Source organism: Danio rerio, chromosome 6, assembly GCF_049306965.1.
Source record: "Danio rerio strain Tuebingen ecotype United States chromosome 6, GRCz12tu, whole genome shotgun sequence".
Lineage (NCBI taxonomy): Eukaryota > Metazoa > Chordata > Actinopteri > Cypriniformes > Danionidae > Danio > Danio rerio.
This window is the reverse complement of record NC_133181.1, coordinates 32,877,293-32,900,993: the sequence shown is the minus strand read 5'-3', so window position 1 is coordinate 32,900,993 and position 23,701 is coordinate 32,877,293. Positions and strand designations below refer to the sequence as shown.

At 36.7% G+C, this 23,701-nt stretch overlaps 2 protein-coding genes and 1 non-coding gene across 37 annotated transcripts in view; 1 reads left to right on the top strand and 2 right to left on the bottom strand.

Annotated features, from left to right (window-relative positions):
- Nucleotides 1-13,470, bottom strand: part of shroom2a (shroom family member 2a) — a 79,847-nt gene extending 66,377 nt beyond the window's left edge. For 6 of the 11 annotated variants that reach the window (XM_017356632.3, XM_017356634.3, XM_017356633.3 and 3 more), the window contains exon 1: nt 12,476-13,470. In XM_017356632.3, the coding sequence (XP_017212121.1) occupies nt 12,476-12,688 (213 nt within the window). In that variant the 5' untranslated portion in view covers nt 12,689-13,470. Of the gene's footprint in view, nt 1-3,240; nt 3,716-12,475 lie in introns of those variants that run through there. The other 5 variants (XM_073954244.1, XM_073954248.1, XM_073954254.1 and 2 more) reach the window with 4 other exon arrangements.
- Nucleotides 12,050-12,121, bottom strand: trnag-ucc (transfer RNA glycine (anticodon UCC)). The gene has a single exon. It is a non-coding gene; the product is annotated as a tRNA-Gly (tRNA).
- Nucleotides 13,471-21,118: 7,648 nt separating the features above from the next.
- The window catches only part of lrrc7 (leucine rich repeat containing 7), a 246,823-nt gene continuing 244,240 nt past the window's right edge, over nt 21,119-23,701 (top strand). For all 25 annotated transcript variants that reach the window (XM_073954196.1, XM_073954237.1, XM_073954223.1 and 22 more), the window contains exon 1: nt 21,119-21,350. The gene's annotated coding sequence lies outside the window, so the exon portion shown is untranslated. The remainder of the gene's footprint in view (nt 21,351-23,701) is intronic.

Sequence of the window (23,701 nt, the reverse complement as noted above, 5' to 3'; positions counted from 1 at the left end):
AGATTGTTTTAGGGATATTGGGTACTATTCTGACTTTTTCCATGAGAACCAAATTCTAAATCAATTACTCAAAAATGTCTGCATACAAGTAGTATGAGTAAAATACTATAGAGGGATGGCATTCACTTGTTCACTTAAACTTATTGTCTGGATAGGTGGGAAATATATTTTATTTTAAAGCAATGGTATTACCAGTGTTATATTAGGTCTTATCTAAGCATTATGATATTTGCCTCTTTACAGGCACTTGCAGAGCATTTACATAGACTGTTTAATGATGCTCAGATGGAAAATTATTGCATGAAAATGTCATAAGATGTTGATATGCCTTCTAAAGCTTTAAAGCTAAAGTCTTGTAATATTAAAAGGTTTTTAAATAATGTAATAAAGGCAAGTGTCTGTGGTTCCCCAACGATTTACATTTGACAGTTAAACATGCAGAGAACTGTGGGCTCAAATAATACACATCCGTCCTTCAAGTCTGGCAAGCTAATAGCACAAAATAAAGATTAGTCGTAAATGAGCCGCATCTATTAGGGATGCTCAAAATAACAGATTAATCGTAACCGAAAGGGTGTGTTTGTAACCGATTAATTGTATCAGTTAAACGATTAACAAATATTACTTATCTTTTTTTAAAGTTTGGCTGCATAAGAAGCCGACCACCAAACACGTTTTTTTAGTGGGGCATCTTTTGAATGGTTCACTTACGGCCGCAAGTGTTTTGCACGCTGCCTATGCGCCCTGCTTACCTTGCGTTTTTGCAGTTGTGTGCTGTGTGCTCGCAATTTAAATAAAAGTCAACTCTGAGCAAAAAAAAATCATGAAACAGACAGCTGAAACAGTCGTTTTCTAGTGACTTAAAAAAGTGCACCGCTTAAAAAAGGCAGTGTGGTGGGGTATGCATTTTTGGAACAGAAAAGCCTGTTTGGTGTGATTAGCCCCTAAAGGTGCAACACACATTTGTTAACTTGCAGGGCGGTAACGCGTGAAACCACACGTGCCTACAACATGCTTGCCAAAGCAGTAAAATGAAAGAAAAATATTGCAGTTGGACACAGACAAGTTAATGCCAAACCAGCGCTGATGCTGATTGTCTCTAGGGCGTCGCACGCTGTATGCGCCGTTTGACGCAAGGGCACGTGTCGACAGTTATCACAAATTTATTTAGTTTATTCTTTATTTTATGCTGTTGGAAACACTGCAGTGTGTGAAGATGTTCTGCTGTTAATATGTTCGCATGTTAAAATAAATCAGTATTTTAAATTGCAAAATGTAAAGTGTCACAAATTAGACACATTAATTGAGCTTTGTTAAGAATGTGTCAGTGGTGACCCATAAAGCCTGGTTTATACTTCTGCATCAAGTAATCGGCGTGACCCACGGCGCATGCAACGCGCGTAGCTGTGCATATGCTTCTGCGTGCCGTTTCTGTTGTTCTGCAGTAACACTTCCGAAATGCTAGTTGGCAGTGAGGTGTTTATGTTCCTGTGTCGAGTTTCTTCACAGGTGTTTTGTTTTTTTCTGAACGCTTCCTTAATGTACAAGTGGCTCCAACTCGCTTATTTTGAGGCAGGAACCGGCGGAGGTGCAACAACTTTAACCATGAGGTAAACACAAAACAAAACTTTCTATCCGGAGCTCCTTCATGGGACTCCACACTTGTAAACAATCGCTCCATCGGGCCTGCACTCCTCTCGGCCCCACCCAGACTCGTCAGCGCTACCAAGCCGACCAATCACTGAGCTTGCGCTATGCATCGTTTTGTTGAGTAGTTAGATATTTTAATAGGAGTGCGCCAGCGACGCCGACGGCCACAGTGTAGGGCTATGCGTCAAAGTGTAGGCTGCGCCGTAGCCTACGCGTGCATTTGACACAGAGATATAAATCAGCTTTAAGGCTGTGCAATTAATTGAATAACAATCGCGATTTGAAACGTTGCAATTAGCTAATCGAAAGAGGCTGTGATATGAAACTATATATTATATAGTTTTACCCACCCAGAGCAAATGCCGGAGTGCCGCCTGTCTGTGTCTTACTAGCCAATCGAGTCGGCACACTTCTGCCCAACCAGAATTGCGCAAACCGAACTATGTGGAATGCCCACAATACAACAAACAAACAGGAAAGCACGGACAAGTGGGATGATGGTGTTCGCCACTTCATGGATTAATAGATGAATTCATATAAAAGAAAAACAGCACGTCGGTAATATGGGAACATTTTCCTTTCAAAGTCACAGACACCAAACACAAACAGGTCATTTGTAATAGCGGTCACAGAGTTTTTGCTGCAGCATAAGGAAATACAACAACCAGCACCTAAAACAGCACCACAGGCGGCTATATGAGGAGTGACTTGCTAAAAAATCAACTAAAAGTATTGCCAATGACCCTCAATGTAGTAGCAAGCAACAGCAAAGTACAATTTCAGAGTTGTTTGCAGCTGTTACACCATATGAAAAAACACCATGAAGGCACCAGGAGATAACTAATGGCATAACTCTGCTATTTGCTCTAGAGAAAAAAATTTCTAAATAATTATAAACAAATTTGATACTCACTGCATTTTAGCGGTAAGAAGCTACGATAACGAATATTGAGCTCAAGCTCGACTACAAAATTGAATCGCAAATCAAATCGAAATCGCATTATTTTTTTAAATAAGAAATAATAATAATAAATAAATAATAATTTGTACAAAATTATTAAAAAAAAAAAAAAAAAAAATCGCAATTAAAAAAAAAAAAAAAAACAATTAAATAATTCCTGAAATAGCACAGCCTTAGCGACCCATTATCCATTTTCTACATAATGTTTTCCTTTTACAGAAGAACTTGAAAGTGAGATGGCTAAATAATTATAGATTCTTTTAAAAATCTTCTGTGAACTACCCCTTCAAACAGAATGACGCAAGTGGAAAAAGGAATGAACAATAACAGTTCAATAAACAAATGAGCCAATGTAACCAAATGACAATAGAAAACAGAAGTGAGTTGTCAAAATGGTTGAACCACTGACAAATCTGACAAATAAAAAAAAAAAGAGATACAAGACATTTTTACATTGTCAGATATGAATTAATGAATCTTAATGAAAACACACTAAGCCTTAAATGTTGAAAAACAGGTGCAAAGGTTAATTTACGGCAGGATTTGCGATCATATGATCCAGTAGGAACAACTTTAAGAGCATCAACGAGGGGGGTAAAAAGCTTCAGTATATTATTAACTGCTCTTACCAATTCCTGTAGTGTGACAGGGTCTGCAGGGCTCACAGAAATGTTCCTTGATGAATAAACATCCAGAGATCCAGAGAAAGACTGTGCTAGCAAATCAAAGGCTTCTGTGAACTGAACTAACTTAGCACTTTAGCTCCATAAAGACTTCAGCAATGGCAGGAATTTCCTTCTGCGAGTCACATGCATGTCAAAAATACAGCACATTTAGGGGTGGCCACAAGAGTTTTAGGGGGAAAAGTCGCATTCTACCTTATTTAATAATATTTAAGCTAAACTTTGACCCAAATATCAAAAAAGACCTACATATACACTTTATGGAGATGATTAGGCTTCTAGTGCTGAAAGTGAGAGCAACCAATATCCTTTCCAAATTTATCTGCAAGGTCTTTCATAGTTGATAAGTAACCAGAAAAGCACACACACACACACACAAAAAAAGTTTCGGTCACACTTCAAAATGAGTTTCTGAAAAACTGCACTGCAAGAGACCAAAGTGCCAATTCCATATCTTTAGCTGGTTTTCCATAAGATTGTGTTAAAAATATTTATTTAATGATCTAATTTAACCAGGTCAAATTGTTTTCTTTGTTGTAAAAAATTATCATTTTGACAACTATTTCTAAATATGGACAAATAGGAAGCATATCAATTATGTTTAAAGGATCACATATTTGAAGACTTGTGCAATGATGCTGAAAATTAAATCTATAACCATTCAAACGTATGTTCATAGCTATTCTGTAACACTGCATTAATGCATATGTGAGCAAAAGAGATTTCCAAAAATATTTAAGAATTTGACTCTAGACTTGAATACCAAGAATGTTATTAACATAATAATAATAACATAAATTAACATAACATGTTAATAACAATGTATTTTATGCAGATTTTATAAAATGACATTACTTTAGCTTTATTTGTATATTTTACTAAAAGAACTTTTGAACTAAGATACAATTCCATGCCATGTGATCAGTGAGATGTGTTTCACCTGAAGCGGATGTCTTTAGACTGTGGGGGAATCTGGACCACCAGGAGGAAACCCACGAGTATGCAGGGAGAACATGCAAACTCCGCACACAAACGCTAACTGACCCAGCTGGGACTCAAACCAGCGACCTTCTTGCTGTGAGGCGACAGCACTACCTACTGTGCCACCACGTTGCCTCGTAAATAAAATTTGAAAATAAAAATATTTTATTTAAATTAAATAAATAATTTTTAAAAAGTGTGCTGCACAGGTGCCTAAGTGGTTAGCACTGTCGCATCACAGCAAATAGGTCGCTGGTTTGAGTCCCAGCTGGGCCAATCGGCACTTCTGTGTGGACTGTGGAGTTTACATGTTCTCCCGGTGTCTGCGTGGGTTTCCTCTGGTTTTTCCTATAGTCCAAAGACATGCGCTATAGGTCAATCGAATAAACTAAATTGTCTGTAGTGTATGAGTGTGTATGTGAATGAGTGTGTATGGGTGTTTCCCAGAACTGGGTTGCGGCTGAAAGGGCACCACCTGCATAAAACCCATGCTGGAATAGTTGGTGGTTCATTCTGCTGTGGGGACCTCCAAAATAGACACTAATGCCGAGTTCAGACTGCATGATTTTCAAAGTAGTCGTGTCACAGATGTTTTCACACTGCATGACTATCTGGACTAGCGTTTCGTCGCTGCTTTATTTACACTGCAAGATGGATCGGCGACAGGGACTTTCACAATGCATGAATTTACTATAGGAAGAATCGCCGACAACTTCGTACAAACTACGTCTCACATTGTTGTATATCTTTTGTTATTAACTACATAATGAGAAAGAAGCCTTTAATGGGGTAGAAAATTTACTTATTTGCTCACCTGGGTTTAAAGGGAATTAGCCATTTCTCCTCAACTTAAGTTGATAATAAATTTATTTATTTCTGTATAAAACGTCAAACAGACACGGGTGCTCCTGAGTCCTGTCAAACCTCCACTAGTTTTTCCTCCATTTCGTGGGTCCAAATAAACCGAAAATGAGCGCTTTTAGCTTCTCCCCCAGCCTCTCGCTGGCCTGCAGCAGGTATACACACACGCAAGTGAATGCTGCTCTCTCATTGGCTGTAGGCGATTGCTGATGCTATTTTCAGTCAAAACTCAATTCACGCGGCATGATTTGAATCGCAGACAGCTCCAGATATTCAGCATGCCAAATATCTCACAGGCATCGGCGACTCATCAGTGATTCTCTCAGATCGCGTCTTTTATAGTTCATACTGTGTGATTGTCACTCACGTGCACAAGCCCCGATTTGCCTGCGATTTCAGGCATTTGTCTGTGATTTCTCAAAACCTGTCGGCGAGCCAAAATCGGGGCTAAAATCACGCAGTCTGAACTACGCATAAGCCGAAGGGAAATGAATGAATGAACAAAATAAAATAGATTGAATTAGATTTTTGGTTTGAGTCAACCAAAAAGACTTTGCATAGCTCAAATTCCTATGTCACTAGAACAGTACAGGGTGGTAATAAATTACTAGTTTACCTTTTCTATCGTATTATCCCTAAACATCAAGTCAAAGTTTTGAAAGATGGTGACTCGGCAGTACTCGGATTATCTGATTTGATTAGATCCTGATCTTGGTTAAAACATGTTTAAATCCCCTGACCACTGGATTAGACGACTGCAAAGGGACTTTTGTTTTAAATATTAGCAAAGCAGCTGAGCCATGTGTAACTTGATCATTCTTTGCATTTGCGTAGGTCTGGCCATTATATAAAGTTGTTATGTTTTTTTATTTATTTAAACTTTTCACAAAAAGAAAAAAAAGTACTTTCTTTACTTTAAAGCTCTTTCTTAAAGGTCTTTCCACAAGGTGTCTCATGACAAATTTTGGTATAGTCAGCAAACAATTTTTTTTTGGCGTACAAAATGTAAACATCCAGAGCTAACGTTCATATTAACACATATAACTACATCATTACATGTTCAAAATAAAATAAAATCATTAAATTTTCTATTGACTTCAATTTGATGGTTTAGACAGGGACTAAAAGGTTAGTGCATCTGCTAACCTGCTATCAGTTTCAGCCCGTATTACCTGCTCGAAACTGCTTTGTGTGTACTGCCCATATTTTGCCCTGTACCATATCCTTAATAAAGACACTTAACTTGGAATGATTCAAAGAGAAGGTGACCAGAAGTCTCCATTTTCCAAGGACTGTCCCAGTTTTTAACTGTTGAGTCAACAGGAAATGTCCAAAACACTCTTCAAATAAACTTCTAAAAACCCAAGCAGCATACCAAAGCAATTGTATGCTAATTATTATTCAAACAGATACAATGACTCACCATTGTATCTGTTTGAATGCACAACAATTCTTCAGACAACCTGGATTCAAAGCCTGACTTTGAATTATAACAGAAACTAGAATTGTACATTTCCTAAAGGAAATGTGAATGGGGTTTGCGTGGCAAATCGATGGGGTACAATGTATTTGTTTTGGTTGCTAGGGTGTTCTGAATGGTTGCTAGGGTGTTCTGAGTGGTCGCTAAGGTGTTGCAAGGCGGTTGCTAAGGTGTCCTAAGTGGTTGCTAGGTGGTTGCTAGGCGGTTGCTAGGGTGTTCTAAGTGGTTGCTAGGTTGTTGCTAAGGTGTTGCTAGGCAGTTGCTAGGGTGTTCTAAGTGGTTGCTAGGTGGTTGCTAAGGTGTTGCTAGGCGGTTGCTAAGGTGTCCTGAGTGGTTGCTAGGTGGTTGCTAAGGTGTTGCTAGGCGGTTGCTAGGGTGTCCTGAGTGGTTGCTAGGTGGTTGCTAAGGTGTTGCTAGGCGGTTGCTAGGGTGTTCTGAGTGGTTGCTAAGGTGTTGCTAGGTGGTTGCTAGGGTATTCTAAGTGGTTGCTAAGGCGTTGCTAGGCGGTTGCTAGGGTGTCCTGAGTGGTTGCTAGGTGGTTGCTAAGGTGTTGCTAGGTGGTTGCTAGGGTGTTCTGAGTGGTTGCTAGGTGGTTGCTAAGGTGTTGCTAGGCGGTTGCTAAGGTGTCCTAAGTGGTTGCTAGGTGGTTGTTAAGGTGTTGCTAGGCGGTTGCTAGGGTGTTCTGAGTGGTTGCTAGGCGGTTGCTAGGGTGTCCTGAGTGGTCGCTAGGCCCTTACTAAGGCGTTACTAGGCGGTTGCTAGGTGGTTGCTAGGCGGTTGCTAGGGTAATTTGGGTGGTTGCTAGGCAGTTGCTAGGGTACCCTGGTTGGTTACTAGGCAAGCCTCACATACATGCCTGATGAAATATTTATACTTAGTAAGCATTTCTAGCAAGTTACAGTACATGGCTAGTCAATATTAGCATGTAGCTAGTCACTGCTAGCATGTGTAGCATATAGGAAGTTCCGTTTGCTAGCATGAGTCAAACGAGCCAATCCCCAAGTCTCTACGATGTTCCGATGCTGAGATATAGCTGTTGATGAACGGTTGCTAGGGTACTGTCTTTTGTTGCTATGGGCGAGGTTACAGAGTGAACTTGAATGTGGTTGGCTGTCCAAGTCAAATGAGCCAAACCCCAAGTCAATAGGACACTGCTATGCAAAGATATGCATGTAGGCCAGTTACAATGGCAGTCTATGGGACCAGTTTGTGGGCGTGGCTTGTGAGCTTCATTATCATATTGAGATGCTCATTGGTTGTCTGAGTCAGATGAGCCATCCCCCAAGTCAATAGGACACTGCTAAGCAAAGATATACATGTAGGCCAGTTATAATGGCAGTCTATGGGATCAATTTGGGGGCGTGGCTTGTGAGATTCATTATCATATCGATATGCTCATTGGTTGTCTGAGTCAGATGAGCCATCCCCGAAGCCAATAGGACACTGCTAAGCAAAGATATGCATGTAGGCCAGTTATAATGGCACTCTATGGGACCAGTTTGGGGGCGTGGCTTGTGAGCTTCATTATCATACTGAGATGCTGATTGGTTGTCTGAGTCAAATGAGCCCACCCCCGTGTCTCTATGACACTCCTATGTAATGTTATAGATGTGTGACCTTTATAATGGAAGTCAATGGGATCTGCAATGGGACATCCCACCCCATGTTAAGTCAATGGGGCACTTATTAGGGGTCTTTAAGTGGTTTGGGGGGGCGTGTCTTGTAAGCTTCAAAATCATATTGAGATGCTGATTGGTTGCCTCAGTCAAATAAGCCAACCCCTAAGTCTATGACACTGCTATGTAATGTGATTGACATGTGAGTCAAGAAATGAATGGGAGTCAATGGGCAATGTAAAGTCAATGGGGACCCCTTTGGGACGTCCTAGCACCCCAGGGGTACAACTTATACCCTCTTTTGGGGTATGTTCTCATACAGGCTGCAACCCCCTACAGATGTTGCGAATCCCATATTTCTACGAATTTCACACTTGGCGCTATAACGCTTTAAAGGTCGTCCCATTTCGCGGGGGCGTTAGTGCTCTTCTAGAAAAATGAATGGGAGTCAATGGGGCCAATGTAAGTCAATGGGAGCACTTTGGGACGTCCTAGAGCCCCAGGGGTGCAACTTATACCCCCTTGCGAGGTATGTTCTCACTTAGGCTGCAACCCCCTACAGATGCTGTGAATCCCATATTTCTATGAATTTCACACTTGGCGCTACAATCTGTCAAAGTTGGGCGTAATGTTGAGTCAATGCGTTTTGGGGGGTGGTTTTGGGGCCCCTGTGGGGCCCCAAAACCACCCACCCCTTATAAAAGTCATAGCACACCATTCCCGATAAAGCCGCACGATTTGAGCCCACTTTCAAGGGTCTGGGACGAAAGCTGCGGGACTAGTTACGCGCAGAAAAAGTGTACGGAAGAAGAAGAAGAAGAAGAAGAAGAAGAAGAAGACAGAATAATAAACCAGGCACAATAGTAAGAATGGACTTTGCCTATGGCAAACCCCATTAACAAACTTTTCAAAATTATAGTATTTTTCGACATGGGTGTGCCCATTTTGCATTGTACAGCAAAACAATAAATTGTTGTCAGGTTGTTACCACAGATGTTATTTTACTCATAAACTGAACAGCCCCATTGTAGAATCCCATAAGAAAATACATAAAGGTATTATTCACCCCAAAAGTTTAATTTATTCACCCTTAAGGGGTGCTTAAACTTGTTTATTTAATATTTTTCTAGAATTCAAAAGAAATTAAAATATATATATATATATATATATATATATATATATATATATATATATATATATATATATAATAATAATAATAATAATAATAATAATAATAATAACACAGTGGAAGTCAGAGGCTACCGGTTTCCAAAAATGTTCACAATAAAAAGGCGTAAAATTATAAGACAATGTTTCATACCGTTTTAAACATCATACAAATGGTCAAATTTTAACAACATGGGGAGTCTACGGAACTGAGCCCCTTTTGGAGTCTCTAGTGGCCATATGATGAATTGTGTTGGTTTCAAGAGAGTAACAGGGAGGCTGGGACATTCTTACTTCAAGGAGCTTCAGAACATATAAAATGTTAGGTGAACAATCAGGTGGGTGTGGCCTATTTAAGAATTTGCATAGGTTACTAATCATGCGCAGTTTAGGACGGGAATTTTATTTTAAATATCTTTTACATTCATATACCTTTACACACCTGTCCATGTTACATACATACACAATCAATCTCTCTCTGCCTGTTACTGGTTTAAAGATGGCACATCTAATGTGACATACAGTACACTAACAAAACTGTCATCTTACCCATTCAGTCAAATATTGCAGAAAGAGCTGGATAATTACAATTTGTTTAATGCTGCAATTCTCACTGTTAACAAACTATTAAATAAGACTTTTGCCTCAAACTACTAATTTGCTGCTTGGTAGTTAAGTTTAGGTATTGGGTAGGATTAGGAATTAATAATTGTTAATAATTAATAGTTAATAATTGGAAAAATCTGACAGCAATATTTTGTTTTGTTGTGATTTAAATAGCGATGTAAACTAAATTTCGCCAGATGATGATCTGAATAGCTCTATTTGGAAAGATTTCATTAATTTAGATTTACTGGGATGATCAATTATTTTTCCATGCAGTGCATCTGCATAACATATAATAAATTACAAGCATATATATATATATATATATATATATATATATATATATATATATATATATATATATATATATATATATATATATATACATATATATAATAAATAATCACAGTGCAAAAATAAAAGGTAAATAAACAGTGCTCTATGGTTTTCTGGGGAGTCAAACGATATTCAAGTACAGAAATTAAACAATCAATTGTAAAATAACATGATCCCATGGGTCAATATTGTATAAATAATTTAAAAATATATTTCTTTATCCTTTAATCTTCTGGATATGCACAAAGCAACGTTGATGCTCAAACAATACATTGTTCAGCCGTATCATGCAGAATATGTACTTTAGAAGAACAAACTAACAGCCAATATGTTAATGACAAGCAGGCAATAAGTTAAAAGTCGATTGAGAAAATTGGTCCTTAACCTTAAGTGTAATCTTTGATCAAAGCAATTTCATGTCAAATACCTTTCACATTCATTTCATGTAATTTCAAACACTTGTCCGTGATCATAGGGGTTTTGTAATACTATTAAAATTTACGCACCTTTAGGGGGATCTTAACCCTTATGATTTATTTTCTGTTGTAAACAAAAAGAAGATATTTCAAAGAATGTTGGAGACCAGCAGTCATTGAAGCCCCCAAAATAAACAATATGTTATTACAGGGGATTTGTAATGAATGCCTTTTATAGTGATATGCTGTAACGTCAGACACCTCTCTGTGATCGCAGGGGTTTCGTGTCAAATGTCTTTTATATTCACATACTGTAACTTCAGATGACTAACTGTGATCACAGCGGTTTCATGTCAAAAACCTTTTGCATTCATATACTGAGATTTGAGACACTTGTCGGTGATCACAAGAATTCCATGTCTGTGAGCAGTAAAAAATTACACATTTAATAACATTTGAAAATTATAACGCTTTTATTAGTTCACATATTTGCCCAGATTACATTTAAATACATTGCTTATTCTTAAATGGCATTGTCAGCAATTTGGAAATCTGTGAGTGAATTTATTTTGAATTAGCTACAAAACAGTATGCACCAGATGCACACTTGTAGCTTTTCAGAAGGTGAAAGATGAAGGAAACTGAAAAAAAGAGGTATATAAAACTAAAATGTACAAAATAAAGGTCATTTTGAATCGACATTACATCTCATCAGATTCAAAATTACAACAAAAAAGAACTTTGTGACCTGTCTTTTTTATTTCCCCCACACCTTTGAAACGTTTTATGCCACAGTAATGCAACCCCTGGAATTTAGTGCATGCCCCGAGGGGATTGCCTCTTTTAGCACTTTAGTTGTAATTATTCAGAGAAACTTTCTCTGTCAAAACAAAAATCCAAACTCATCAAAATTTTACTACATTTGAAAGTAAATAAAATAAATAAAATTCAAATTACTGTATCCAGCAGCCTATATGCACAGGAAATGTTAACTACTAAATCAAATTCTTAAATTTGTATCTATTATGTTATCATGTAACTTTTATTTTAATAAATTAGCATGATTATTATAATAATCATTATAAAACAATACTGCACAGAAAATATGACCATTTAAAAAAGCAAAACTTTACACAAACAATGTTTTGTCCCTGACTGTTTTTTTCTTCTTCACGTGTACATTAGATATCTATGACTTTTTAACCGCGGAAATAGAACGTGTCCTATGTTTTCGCCACAACTGAAATCTGGACAAAACATTACAAGACGACAAAAACTAAAACAAAATTTCTTGCGTTGGCCGGGAATCGAACCCGGGTCAACTGCTTGGAAGGCAGCTATGCTAACCACTATACCACCAACGCTTGACAGAACCAGGAGCACTATCTAGTGCACTTCAAGCAAGGGCAGAGGTAGGGATAAATGTGGAAACAATTATGCAAAGCGTTAAATATGAAAAATGCACTTTTAAAATCAACGACCTGCTTTTTATTAAACAATTTTATCTCAACCTAAATTTATACTAAATAAAATTCAAAATTTTTATGGCTTTGCATTTTTGAGCATCATGACATGTAACGTTAGCTTAGCTGAGCTCTTTGTTTAAGTTACTACGTTACCTAAGAAAAAAGTTTGAGGTCTCTCTTTAACAGTAATGTCAAGGTTAAAGAAACAGTCCTGAAGGTCAAACTGTCCAAAATAGTCGACGAAAAGCTTACCTTGGTTATAAGAAGAGGTTCTCCGTGCTCCAGTCCTCCTCTGAGGGTAAAACCCCACGGTGCTCCCCCGGACAGGGTCACTTCCACTACTTTCCATCCCTCATCATTAACGTGATGTTCATTAAAACTCGCAGATCTGATTGAACTGCAAAAGCTCCTGTGATCGTCTTCTGGAAAACTGGGGTTCACCGGGTATTGGTTGATCGTGTCCATTTCATACAAGACCGTCTCTTAAACAACAAAATCTGGCTTTTTTATTTCACAAAATAAATCCGAGGTGAACCAATAAAAAAATCCTACATAGTCCAGCCACTGTTAATGTTAATCCACAAAACATCACACGAATGTCTGTCTCTAGGATACTTTGTTGCCTTGTTTCCTCCTCTGGACGAAGCGCTGTCCATCATTTACCTTAACTATTTAAGAAAACTGGAGAGTATTTCTACAGAACAAACAACCAAATTTAAAAACTTTTGTTCTGCTTCTTAAAACAAAGCGCGAAAACATTAATTTGTTTATTGTTTTTAACCCCCTTTCATCATGTTAGCATTAGCCAACGAATTCGGTCAAGTTTCACTCGCCATTAAATCAATTACGTCCTAAAGAGATATAAAAACGCTCACCGACTGACTGACAATAAAACAACCGACCGGATTAAAGTCGTAGACCCGAATTACAGATTAGTCAAACGGGTTTCCCAGTGATGTAAACTGAATGTTGTGGTCGTCCAGCGGTAATAAGTATGCCAGTTGAGCTAGCCTGCTAACCGCGAGCTTATTCAATCAACAAGTGGATGAACAACGCACTTCACATCTCTTCCCTAAACCGCATTATAAGTTGTCTAACTGTTGTCCGAACCGAAACAAACACATTCCCCTGGTGGTTTTCACCCTAACGCAGCATGAGCTCGGAGAGGAGGCACAAAGGCTGAAATGCTGGATCATAGGGTGATCTGTTGGGTTTGTACGGATTACTCTCAGGAGGGGGAGAGACCCGATCTACCTGTGCGCGTCACCAGAAATTAGAAGAGAGCAGCGCAGCAGCGGCCTCTGCTGGTGTCTGTGACGATAATATCTCATGCTTTGCAACGCATTGGCCAATGTTGATTTTGGATCACTTACGCTAGTGCCTTTGCCCCACACTTGGGTGTCACATACACCGATGCAGGTCTGAAAAGGTATTTTATTGCTTTATTTTTATTTTATTATTAAAAAGTGCCACATGCAGTTGTCTTCAATTGAATCACCAAGGACTAAATACACAAATAAATGTGTATGTTCACAGCAAATGTTCTGGTAGCAATAAAAAGAGGGAGATGTAATAAAAATTCTTCATAAGCAACCATGACATTACACTTTTTTTTTACCCAGCATTGAGCTCTTCAGTGATATACAAGCACTTGTGCAACGCTATGGCGGGCAAGCAAGTTTACAATGTTAGAAAAATCATGTGGACATATAAAAGGGTATTCGTTATGAGTAGTATGTGCAGAGAAGTAAATCTTTACTAATAGACAAATCTGCACACTCATTTGTAAGTTGCATGATTAATGATGAAGTCGCTGGTGTTTTCTTGTATTGATTTCATGGTCACACTTTACAATAAGGTTCATTAGTTAATGTTAATTAATACATTTACTAACATGAACAAACAATGAACAATACATCTACTTCTGTATTTGTTCATGTTAGTTAACGTTAGTTAATGAAAATACAGTAGCTCATTGTTAGTTCATGTTAATTCATGGTGCATTAACTAATGTTAACAAGCATGGACTTGGATGTTAATAATGCATTAGTAAATGTTCAATTATGATTAATAAATGCTGTACATGTGTTGTTCATGATTAGTTCATGTTAGTAAATGCATTAACTAACGAACCTTATTGTAAAGTGTTACCGATTGCATACCTGCATCTGATTGTAAAGGTTGGTGGATGCAAATTAGATGCAAACCATATCACCAATAGAGGGTATTGAAAAACTCTTTTTAGAGCACTGGGAGAAAAGCAAATAAACAAAACAATCTAGTTTCATTGTCACTGACAGCCGAAAGCAAAAGAGCATTTACACATTCAGCAACAGGTCATTACAGACCTCTAAACCAGTAGTTCTTCTCATCAGCTCGCCACATGCTAGCATAAAGCAAGAAATCGCTCTGCAAATTACCCAAATTGCCACATAAATTACCTAATGACTAATTAATGGTTAATGCATTAGAATTAGAATGATGTTGGTATATCAGTGACGATGTGAATACAACCAGGGCTTTGAAACTGCTTTAGGTAATAAGTGTCAAATGTGCATATACCAATATATAAATGAAAGCAGAAGTAAAAAGAAGGGAAAACTTATAGTTCATGTACTAGTTCAATGCTTTTATTACAGACTTTATTATGCTCACAGCATGGTGTCCATACACTCTAAAAATGCTGGATTGTCATAACTCAACATTGCATTTGTCCATATTGGACTCAACGTTGATCCAGCATTTTTTAGACTGTATGTTTATAGTGTTTCGTCAACCAGAAGTTTGGCAAGTCACACACTCAAAAATTAAGTCGTATGTTGTTCAGACTAATGAACTTTCATATCAGTGTCAAAAGGGTAATTGCGCTGATCTAAGTGTACAGAAAGAAGAACACAATTAAACATTTGCTCTAATGTCTAGAGTGAAATGAAGAGTTGAGACGTTGGCAGAGCTGAGAGGTGTGAGCATGACTGCTGCATGCTGTCCTTGATGTACTGCCATGGAAACACCACAAGCAGACATACTTTTCAACATTCTGATCTTTTTTATTTCAACCATAATATTGAAACAATTTAGCCTCAAAGCTTCACGAGGACAAGTACATGTTAACATCACATATATGATGTTGTTTTGGAACATGTTAGACATGTAGTTTTGGAACATTTTCATTTTGAAACAACAGAAATAATGTGATTACATCACCCTTTTCACATGAAAATGTGCCAAATCTGCCTGTTTTATGTGTTTGATGTGCATTTTTACAATGTCATTGCTCATGTGAAGCTTTTTAGTTAAAGAAAGTCATTTTGAATAATTAATAGCAGTAATGGATCATTTTAGGCAGCATGGTGGTGCAGTGGGTTGCACTCACAGCAAGGAAGTCGCTAGTTCAAGCCCCAGCTGGGTCAGTTGGCATTTCTGTGTGGAGTTTGCAATTCTCCCTGTGTTCACGTGGGTTTCCTTCGGGTGCTTCGTTTTCCGTCACAAGTCCAAAGACATGTGCTATTGATGAATTGGGTAAGCTAAATTGTCTGTAGTGTGTGTACAGTGCTCAGCTTAAATGAGTCCACCCCATTTAGAAAATGAATATTTTTCATCCATTTCTTAGTAAATATAGCCAATGTACTTTGGTGCATTTGAACAAAACAGATTTATATTTATTCAAATGATATTTTAGTCACCAAACATATTTAGAAATCGAAAGATAGTACAATTAAATTCAAGCAAAATATTGCAAAAATAAATTACAACCTGCAAAATTTCAGCTAATTTTTTTTATTTTTATCATTTTGCTTCTCTTGATTTTTCCTCTTTTTTCAATTTGTATTTAATATTTTTCTGTAACATATAATTTTGGATGTACTAGTTTTTGGACTGTTAACGTAAGTTATTTTATTAGATTAGCTCCAGATTTGGCTTAAGTACTGACCAATCTAATGCATACGCACAAATTAAATATTGTACGGCTTCCTGTCAAAAATATTAATTCAAAAGATAGTTTTGTGAGGGATGTATTATATATGCTGAGCACTGTATGTCTTGGTCCTCCAGGTTGGCCAACGACGCACCTCGTAAAAATGAGATGTTATGAAACACCAACATGGTGCAGCTAAATATCAACATTGATATAAATGGCCCTGGGAGTAAGTCAGTAAATGGATAATTTTTTTTAGTAAATGTGATACACCTTTAAGAGAAATGCACATTGGAGTATAGAGGAATTCACTTTAAACATTTTACATGCTAATAAAAACCCCCACAGATACAGGGCCAATGTTCATACCGCCCTGCACTCTTTACCATTTAAAATTAATAACAGTGAGCACTGACTATGAAATATAAACCTGAAGCTGAACTTAAGTCAAGGACAAAATACAGAATGAGAATGAGCATTTTTAAAGAGTTTTTAGATTCATTCCTTCTGTGCTGCACTTCTCTGAGATCAGGCTGTTGCTAAGCAACTGTAAAATAAAGCAGAATCCTCTTAAGTCAGATAACCTCCTAACAATTGCTGTACAGTACATACTCCACACATCAGATTTCCATGTTTATTTTCTCAGCTGATGGCCTGCTGTTACTGTAATATGGAAAAAAGTGAATGTACAGCACACCATTCAAACTCTCAAATATTAACAAATCCGTTTTTGGCCTGTGGATTAAATCAAACAGGGTTTTGGAATGTTATATTTGATTATAAAAAAACTAGTAGGTTTCTATGTACTCATTCTCTTGTGCAAGTTTGGCTATTGAGCAGGCTCCAATGAAGGCTTCTGGCATCAATTTAATCAAATGCATTCTGTTTATGGCATGCAAAATCATATATATATATATATATATATATATATATATATATATATATATATATATATATATATATATATATATATATATATATATATATATATATATATATATATATGTGTGTGTGTGTGTGTGTGTGTGTGTGTGTGTGTGTGTGTGTGTGTGTTATTATGACTTATTTTGCATAGACATTAAACAAATGCCAAATTAATCAGTGTACGCTGCACTTGAAATTGGGCAGTCTTTTTTATTTCAGTAAAATGCTTCTGGGAAAGATATTTAAGTATATTTCCCTGATTGCTTTATGCAATGCAAATTAACTTTCAATGTAGCCTATAGTCTAATATATGATATAATTTAAAGAGTTATTTAGGGTTGTATTCTATTTGCAGTGGAAAAGAGATGCAATATTATTATTGCTCACTGGAAGGAAAAGTGATTTTAGCTCACTGGTGTATTTTGTGCATGATCTATAGTTGCCATGGTAATGATGGCTGAGTACAGTATAATGAAAATCATGAAGTGTTATAGTCTAGTGTTCTCACAGAGTAACATTTCTTGTTTCTAAATGGGACAAGCAATAAAATGACTTTTTATAAATTTACGGAAATGCCTTAGAAAAACATTATTGGTCTTAAAAAGAGAGCGGTCTCGCAGTCTGTTCAGTGAACATGAGTTGGATTCTTAGAATTTTTTTTTGCATTTTGCATTTGGCAAATGTTTATCCAAAGCAAATTAATATGTAGTTAAATTATGCATTTACTCTGCACATGTATCGCATGGGAATGTAATCCACAACCACTGGCAAAGCTATAGCACTTTATGTAGGCTTTTGCTGTTTAAGCTTTACTCCCTGATTGCTTAATCTGACTCTTGTGGTCTTTGTAATGTTGTTGTAAAACTATTCTGATGGTAAATTCTTAAATTTTAATTTTGTTTTCATTTTAGCTAATTTAATTTTTGGAATTTGTGTGTTTCTATTGTCATACCATTGCTTGGAGATAGCTTATTTTAGTAAAGGTGAAAAAAAAAAACTGGAATGGAGTCAGAGCAGGAGCCAGTGATTACAGAACTAAGGCTGTTTATCAATATGTGTTTTTCAGTGATCTTGGGTCCTCGTGATCTTGTGTAACGTCAACATCAACTGCTAAAGTTCAGTTCCAATACTCAAGTCCGCAAGTACAGAGGACACTTGGAAGTTCCCGGATGTGTTCTTAAAATCGAGGATTCATCGACGCAGACTTGAGCACTGCACTCGCTCTAAAAGTCCCAGAAGTCATTGTGATTGGAAGTGGGAAGCGCAGCATTTTACACAGATTTATTATTAAAGTTCAGAGATATCACTTATTTACCTCAGGATTTTCTCTAAAGGAGACATTAACATGAAACTCTTAATAGAGGCATAAATACATTAGGGTGTTTTTTGTTGAAATTCATATTAAAATCTGTTTCATTTGTGTTGTGCAACATATATTTGTAAAGTCTTTATACATATTATATATACTGTGAAAAGGGGAAAATAATAAATCGCTGTAAAGTTGAAATAATTTTTTGGTTAAAAATGCATGAAGGTCGTGTGACCATCAGGAAAAACAACCGTCTCATTTCTCAGTTCCCAAGTTCGTTCTTCCGAGGTGGCCTGGCAGGACTGGTCTTCCCAAGAACGCAAGTCTGTTCTCTGGGTTCTTGGAATTGAGAAACAGCCTATGAGTGGGGGAATCTGCTCCATATGCCATATTGATTGGTTACCTACAATGATGTCACACACTGCAGTGCCTTTTATTGAGAAATGAGTTTCAAGATATACCACATCCAATTTGTATAAATATTTAACTCCAATGCTGCATTTACACAGATTTAATGTTTGAGTTCTTTTAATTTGTTTAAATGGTCACATGTCAATGTGTACATCATCAACATGTCACACCACATGATGTGAATTCACAAATCAGAGTTCACCCAACTTAATTTTTGGAACAAAGCAAAAAGTGTCTTATATAAACTAGTTTCCTGTCTCCTGGGCATTTGAAAAGAAGTCAGTGGGTGTTTCCCAGTGATGGGTTCACTAAAAATTTTTTCAAAGATGATTTCTTAAATTTACTTAAATTTTAAAGTTAAGGGGTTGTAAACAATTTGTTTATGTTGAATTTAAACAAATAAATTAAGTTGAACATTACTAAATTGAATTTGTTTGTTTAAATTTAACAGAAATAAATTGTTTGCAACAATTTTGCAGACAACATTTTTTTCAGTGTTGCAGCTGGAAGGCCATCTGCTGCGTCAAACATATGCTGGATAAGTGCGACCCCTGACAAATAAAGGACTAAGCCGAAAAGAAAATGAATGAATGAACTAATTAATAGAAGTCAATGCTGTGAATGATGTAGTGTTCTTGCAGAGGTATTGCTGTGTTCACATCATGTTGCAATTACTGTATGAGATTACACTTGTAAAAGTTCACATCCTCAAAGAATTAAATTACAACTTGTATACATATTTTCTAAAAACGATGTGTTGTACTGTAGCACACAACCCGCTCTACTGACCACCACAGCTTAATTTAGGCACTATGTTTAGTGTCGCCGTAGAAATGCAGAATTCCAAAAGTAAGGATTTGAACAGCTCAGACTAGAATGTCACTTGTTTTCACCTTGAAATGATAGATGTTTCCCCTATTGTAATGAAGAGTTCCACAAAAACGTAAATTTGTTTTCTTGTAATTATGGTAATTGTGAAAAAATGCACCAATAGGGTGAATGCACATATGTGAATGGACATGCTGTATGGGGTTTAAATGGCAGTCACTGGCTTTTAGGACCTGAAGGATTTTCTCAATAATTCTAACATGTCATGAACAAATTTTTTTCTTGAATGCAGTCTTGAGTCTTGAACTTTTCTTGAGTGCTGCAATAATCGAACAATGTAAAAGTGTAGCTTTTGTTATTTTGGGATACAATACTTTTGTTGGTATATAAAAACTGATTGCAGAGAAGAACTATGTGTCATTACCCCCCACAATGACAAGCTTTCCCACCTTTTTGATGGTCCTTTATGGTGTGGTGTTGCATTAAGGCTTCTGGCTATAGTGTCAGCAGTAGGTATTTACAAAAGGTGTTCTGACTGCTATTAGCATTATCCAACATTATCCAACAGTCAAAGTAGATTTTTGATTCTTAGAATAATTTTTTTCACATCTTCCATAGAACAAATGTACAAACAGTAGCAATTGTACATTTTTCAGATTCACTAAACAGTTAATAAAGACAATAGCACACTACTCACAATCTATTTAATTACAGCATATATGAGTACACCCCTCACAAATCTTCCATTTAGATGAATATTTTCAATAGGAAGCTTCACAATATTATATTCGCATATGCAGTGGATTACTAAATGCAGTACTGAAGCCAAATCTGGAGCTGAAATGGAGCTAAATATTATTTGATTAAATATATCTGTTTAATAAATATGTTTTGTTCAAATGAACCAAATATATATGATCTATATTCACTGAGAAATTGATGAAAATATTCATTTTCAAAATGGGGTGTACTCAATTATAATGAGCACTGTACATACATTATTTATTATTTTCTCTTTGTGCTAGACCCATGAAAATTAACCATTATTAGAGTGATTAATACCTCCACAGATTTACTCAAAATACCATGGTTAGTGTAGTAAAATCATGGTTGATTTATGGATACAACAGTTTTTTTTATTCGTAGTATTAATTTTCTTAATATCAATGTCAACACTTGCGTTAACATTTTTGGAACAGAACACCTATAAATAAACATTATATGTTCACACATCTGTGTAGTTTCCCTGAAATCTGCTCTACTAAAACATAATAAATGTGCTACAGACTCTACAGATGAGCTCAAGACAAACTCACGTGGCCTGTAAACACATGCGCGAGCAGGAGGCGCTATGACATGAATAATGTGGCGGAGAGCATAATTTATGTTTCAAGACATAATGCAACTTCATAACCAATCCTCGCGCTCAGGAGTGAAGCGTAGGTGAACTTGTTTGATTGACGTCGTGGGAGTCCGTCCGCAGACCACCGTATGCACGCGCGCAGCCATTGCACTGAACCGCACCGATGCAGAAGGATGGAGACGGTCTGTAAGGAGCCACGATGGTTCATAACATAGACATCTGCAGTCTTTTCTGACTAAAAACGCGATCTATTATTATTTCCGCTGGATTTTTTTTTTTTTGGAAAGGGAGGAAGCCGAATCGGGTTTTTTTTGGAAAGCGTCATCTTTTCTAGTCTTGTTCAGTCGGTCCCAAAATGGGCAAACTGCTCCATGCGGTATGTACAAAACTGAATGCATGTTTTATATGTTCTTTTTGTTCTGTTTGTTTAAATAATGCGTTTTACAGTGCATATACTTGAATGTTCACGCATCTGCACTGGCTGGAATGAAAGTACGCCTACTCAAAGTCAGCAGCAGAGCTTTGCGCATGTTGCGGGTATCATCTCAAATGTTCACATCCACCTCTGGCTGAGCACTGACCAATCTGTCCCTAAGGAATTCAGGTGCATAACTGGTGCTTGTTACTAGCGTTAGTTAATATGCTTGTTCGCATTTATTTCTTTGATTTATTGGATCGGAATCATGTCGGGTTTACTGTTAAACGCAATCTAGCCATGTTGGTCCAAGTTCTGGTTGCCACTGTTGCTTATTAGGAATGCTTAATTTATTCCACCTCTTTAAACGTTTGTGCTTATATTATTATAATTTCAGTTTCATGTCCACCAGAGAAGAGAAATAAAGTGAATGCAGATAAAGTGAGATATTTCAAGTAATTTAAAATAATTCAACATATTAATAAAAAGGATTAGAATAATATTAACTTGTTTTAGATTATTAATGCATAATCACTCTATGTAATTTTTTCCTATAATTGTTAATGTGTGAGAATCTCCTTTTAGTATGTGTGTATTTTTTTTCAAGACGATACTGCGCTATAGGGAGACATGGTGGCTCGGTTAGCATTGTTACCTCACAGCAAGAAGGTTGCTGGTTCGAGTCTTAGCTGGATCAGTTGGCATTTCTGTGTGGAGTTTGCATGTTCTCCTGAGTTCGCATGGGTTTCCTTTGGGTGCTCCAGTTTCCCCCACAGTCCAAACACATGCGCTAGGTGAATTGGATGAACTAAAATGAGTGTGTTTTCCAGTACTGGGTTGCAACTGGAAGGGTATTTGCTGTGTAAAACATATGCTGAACAAGTTGTTCATTCCACTGTGGCGACCCCTGATAGATAAAGGGACTAAGGCAAAAGAAAAACTAATGAATGAATTGCACTGTAATATTGTAGCTACAACTTTAGAAACATGTTATATGCTTCATGTAGGTTTAGGGTTTGATTGTCAGAATAATCATCTTTATTTTATCGAGAAGTCATTTTGGAAACTACATTAGACCAGTCTGATTGATTTGGATTGTTAGATGTTTAAGTGGGTGCATTTAGTTCACCTAGTCATTAATAAATATACAAGTAATGTGGCTTAAGCTTGTAACTCATGAAATTTTGCTTCAAATTTTTTTTACTAATAAAGGCAAATGCACGAATGCATGTAAATTATGTTAGATTTTTCTTTTGATATTAGAATAAATGAATTCTTGGCATAAACCAGACAAGAAATTTGCAGTAAACTTTTGCACCAAATTTTAAGTCGTGATTACTTTAACTGTATACCATTAACCCACTCTATTTGTGGTCTCTTTTTCATATTCCATTTTATATATTTGCAGATTTGCTATACTATAAACATCTAAAAGATGTAAAAACTGCTGAAATATTGTCTAAATTTAGTTGCACAAATAATAATTTAATTATTTTGTATAATTATCATATAAATATTATATTAAGCAAATGTACAGTTTGATTAATAGATAAATACAAGACGGTTCGTCCTTTTTTAAACTGTTAATAAACCAAACGTATCCAGATGTTCAATATGTGGCATTTAGAGTATGTTTTGTGTCCATAAACATAGTTTTGAAATGATGAAAAGCTGGCTTCGATGCCTTTGAGAGGCTCATCACTCCCTCACAAGGTCACCAAATCCTTGGACTGTTTTTCTCTAGAAATCCATCTGAAAGCATCTTGCCTGGGCAAAAGGCCAACGAGAGTCAGCTAAATTATCTGGGTCTTTCATGTTAGAAAGAACAGAATGAAAAAGGAGAAAGTATCGGTAATAACTTCCTCTCTGCTTCAGAATCAAGAAAACCTCTTTTCAATGTTTAATAGTCAGCTGAGTCATAATTTATTCCCTGCGATGCATCAAATTTGATTTGTTCATTCGAGATTCTGCATGTTTCAGAGTCTATTATGATGATTTTCGGAAATGATAATACACAAACAGGCCTGGTTTGAAAGAAGCAACAGAGCAGGGACTGGATCGCCTTGATAAAGCCAATCAGATTGAAGTAGGTCTTCTGTCAACTAGGTCACCCCGACCTACATACGCTTGTCCCATGGAAAATACTCAGCTTTTTTAATCATAACGTAGCTATATCATGATAGAGCAAGGAGAGACATTTTTTTTATATCTACAACATACATAACAGTTTTGCAAAAGATTACCGTTACAGATAGCTTTGTACAGTGATTTGGACAAAGACTGTAGTTTTATAGTAACCCACTCGTTGGTTT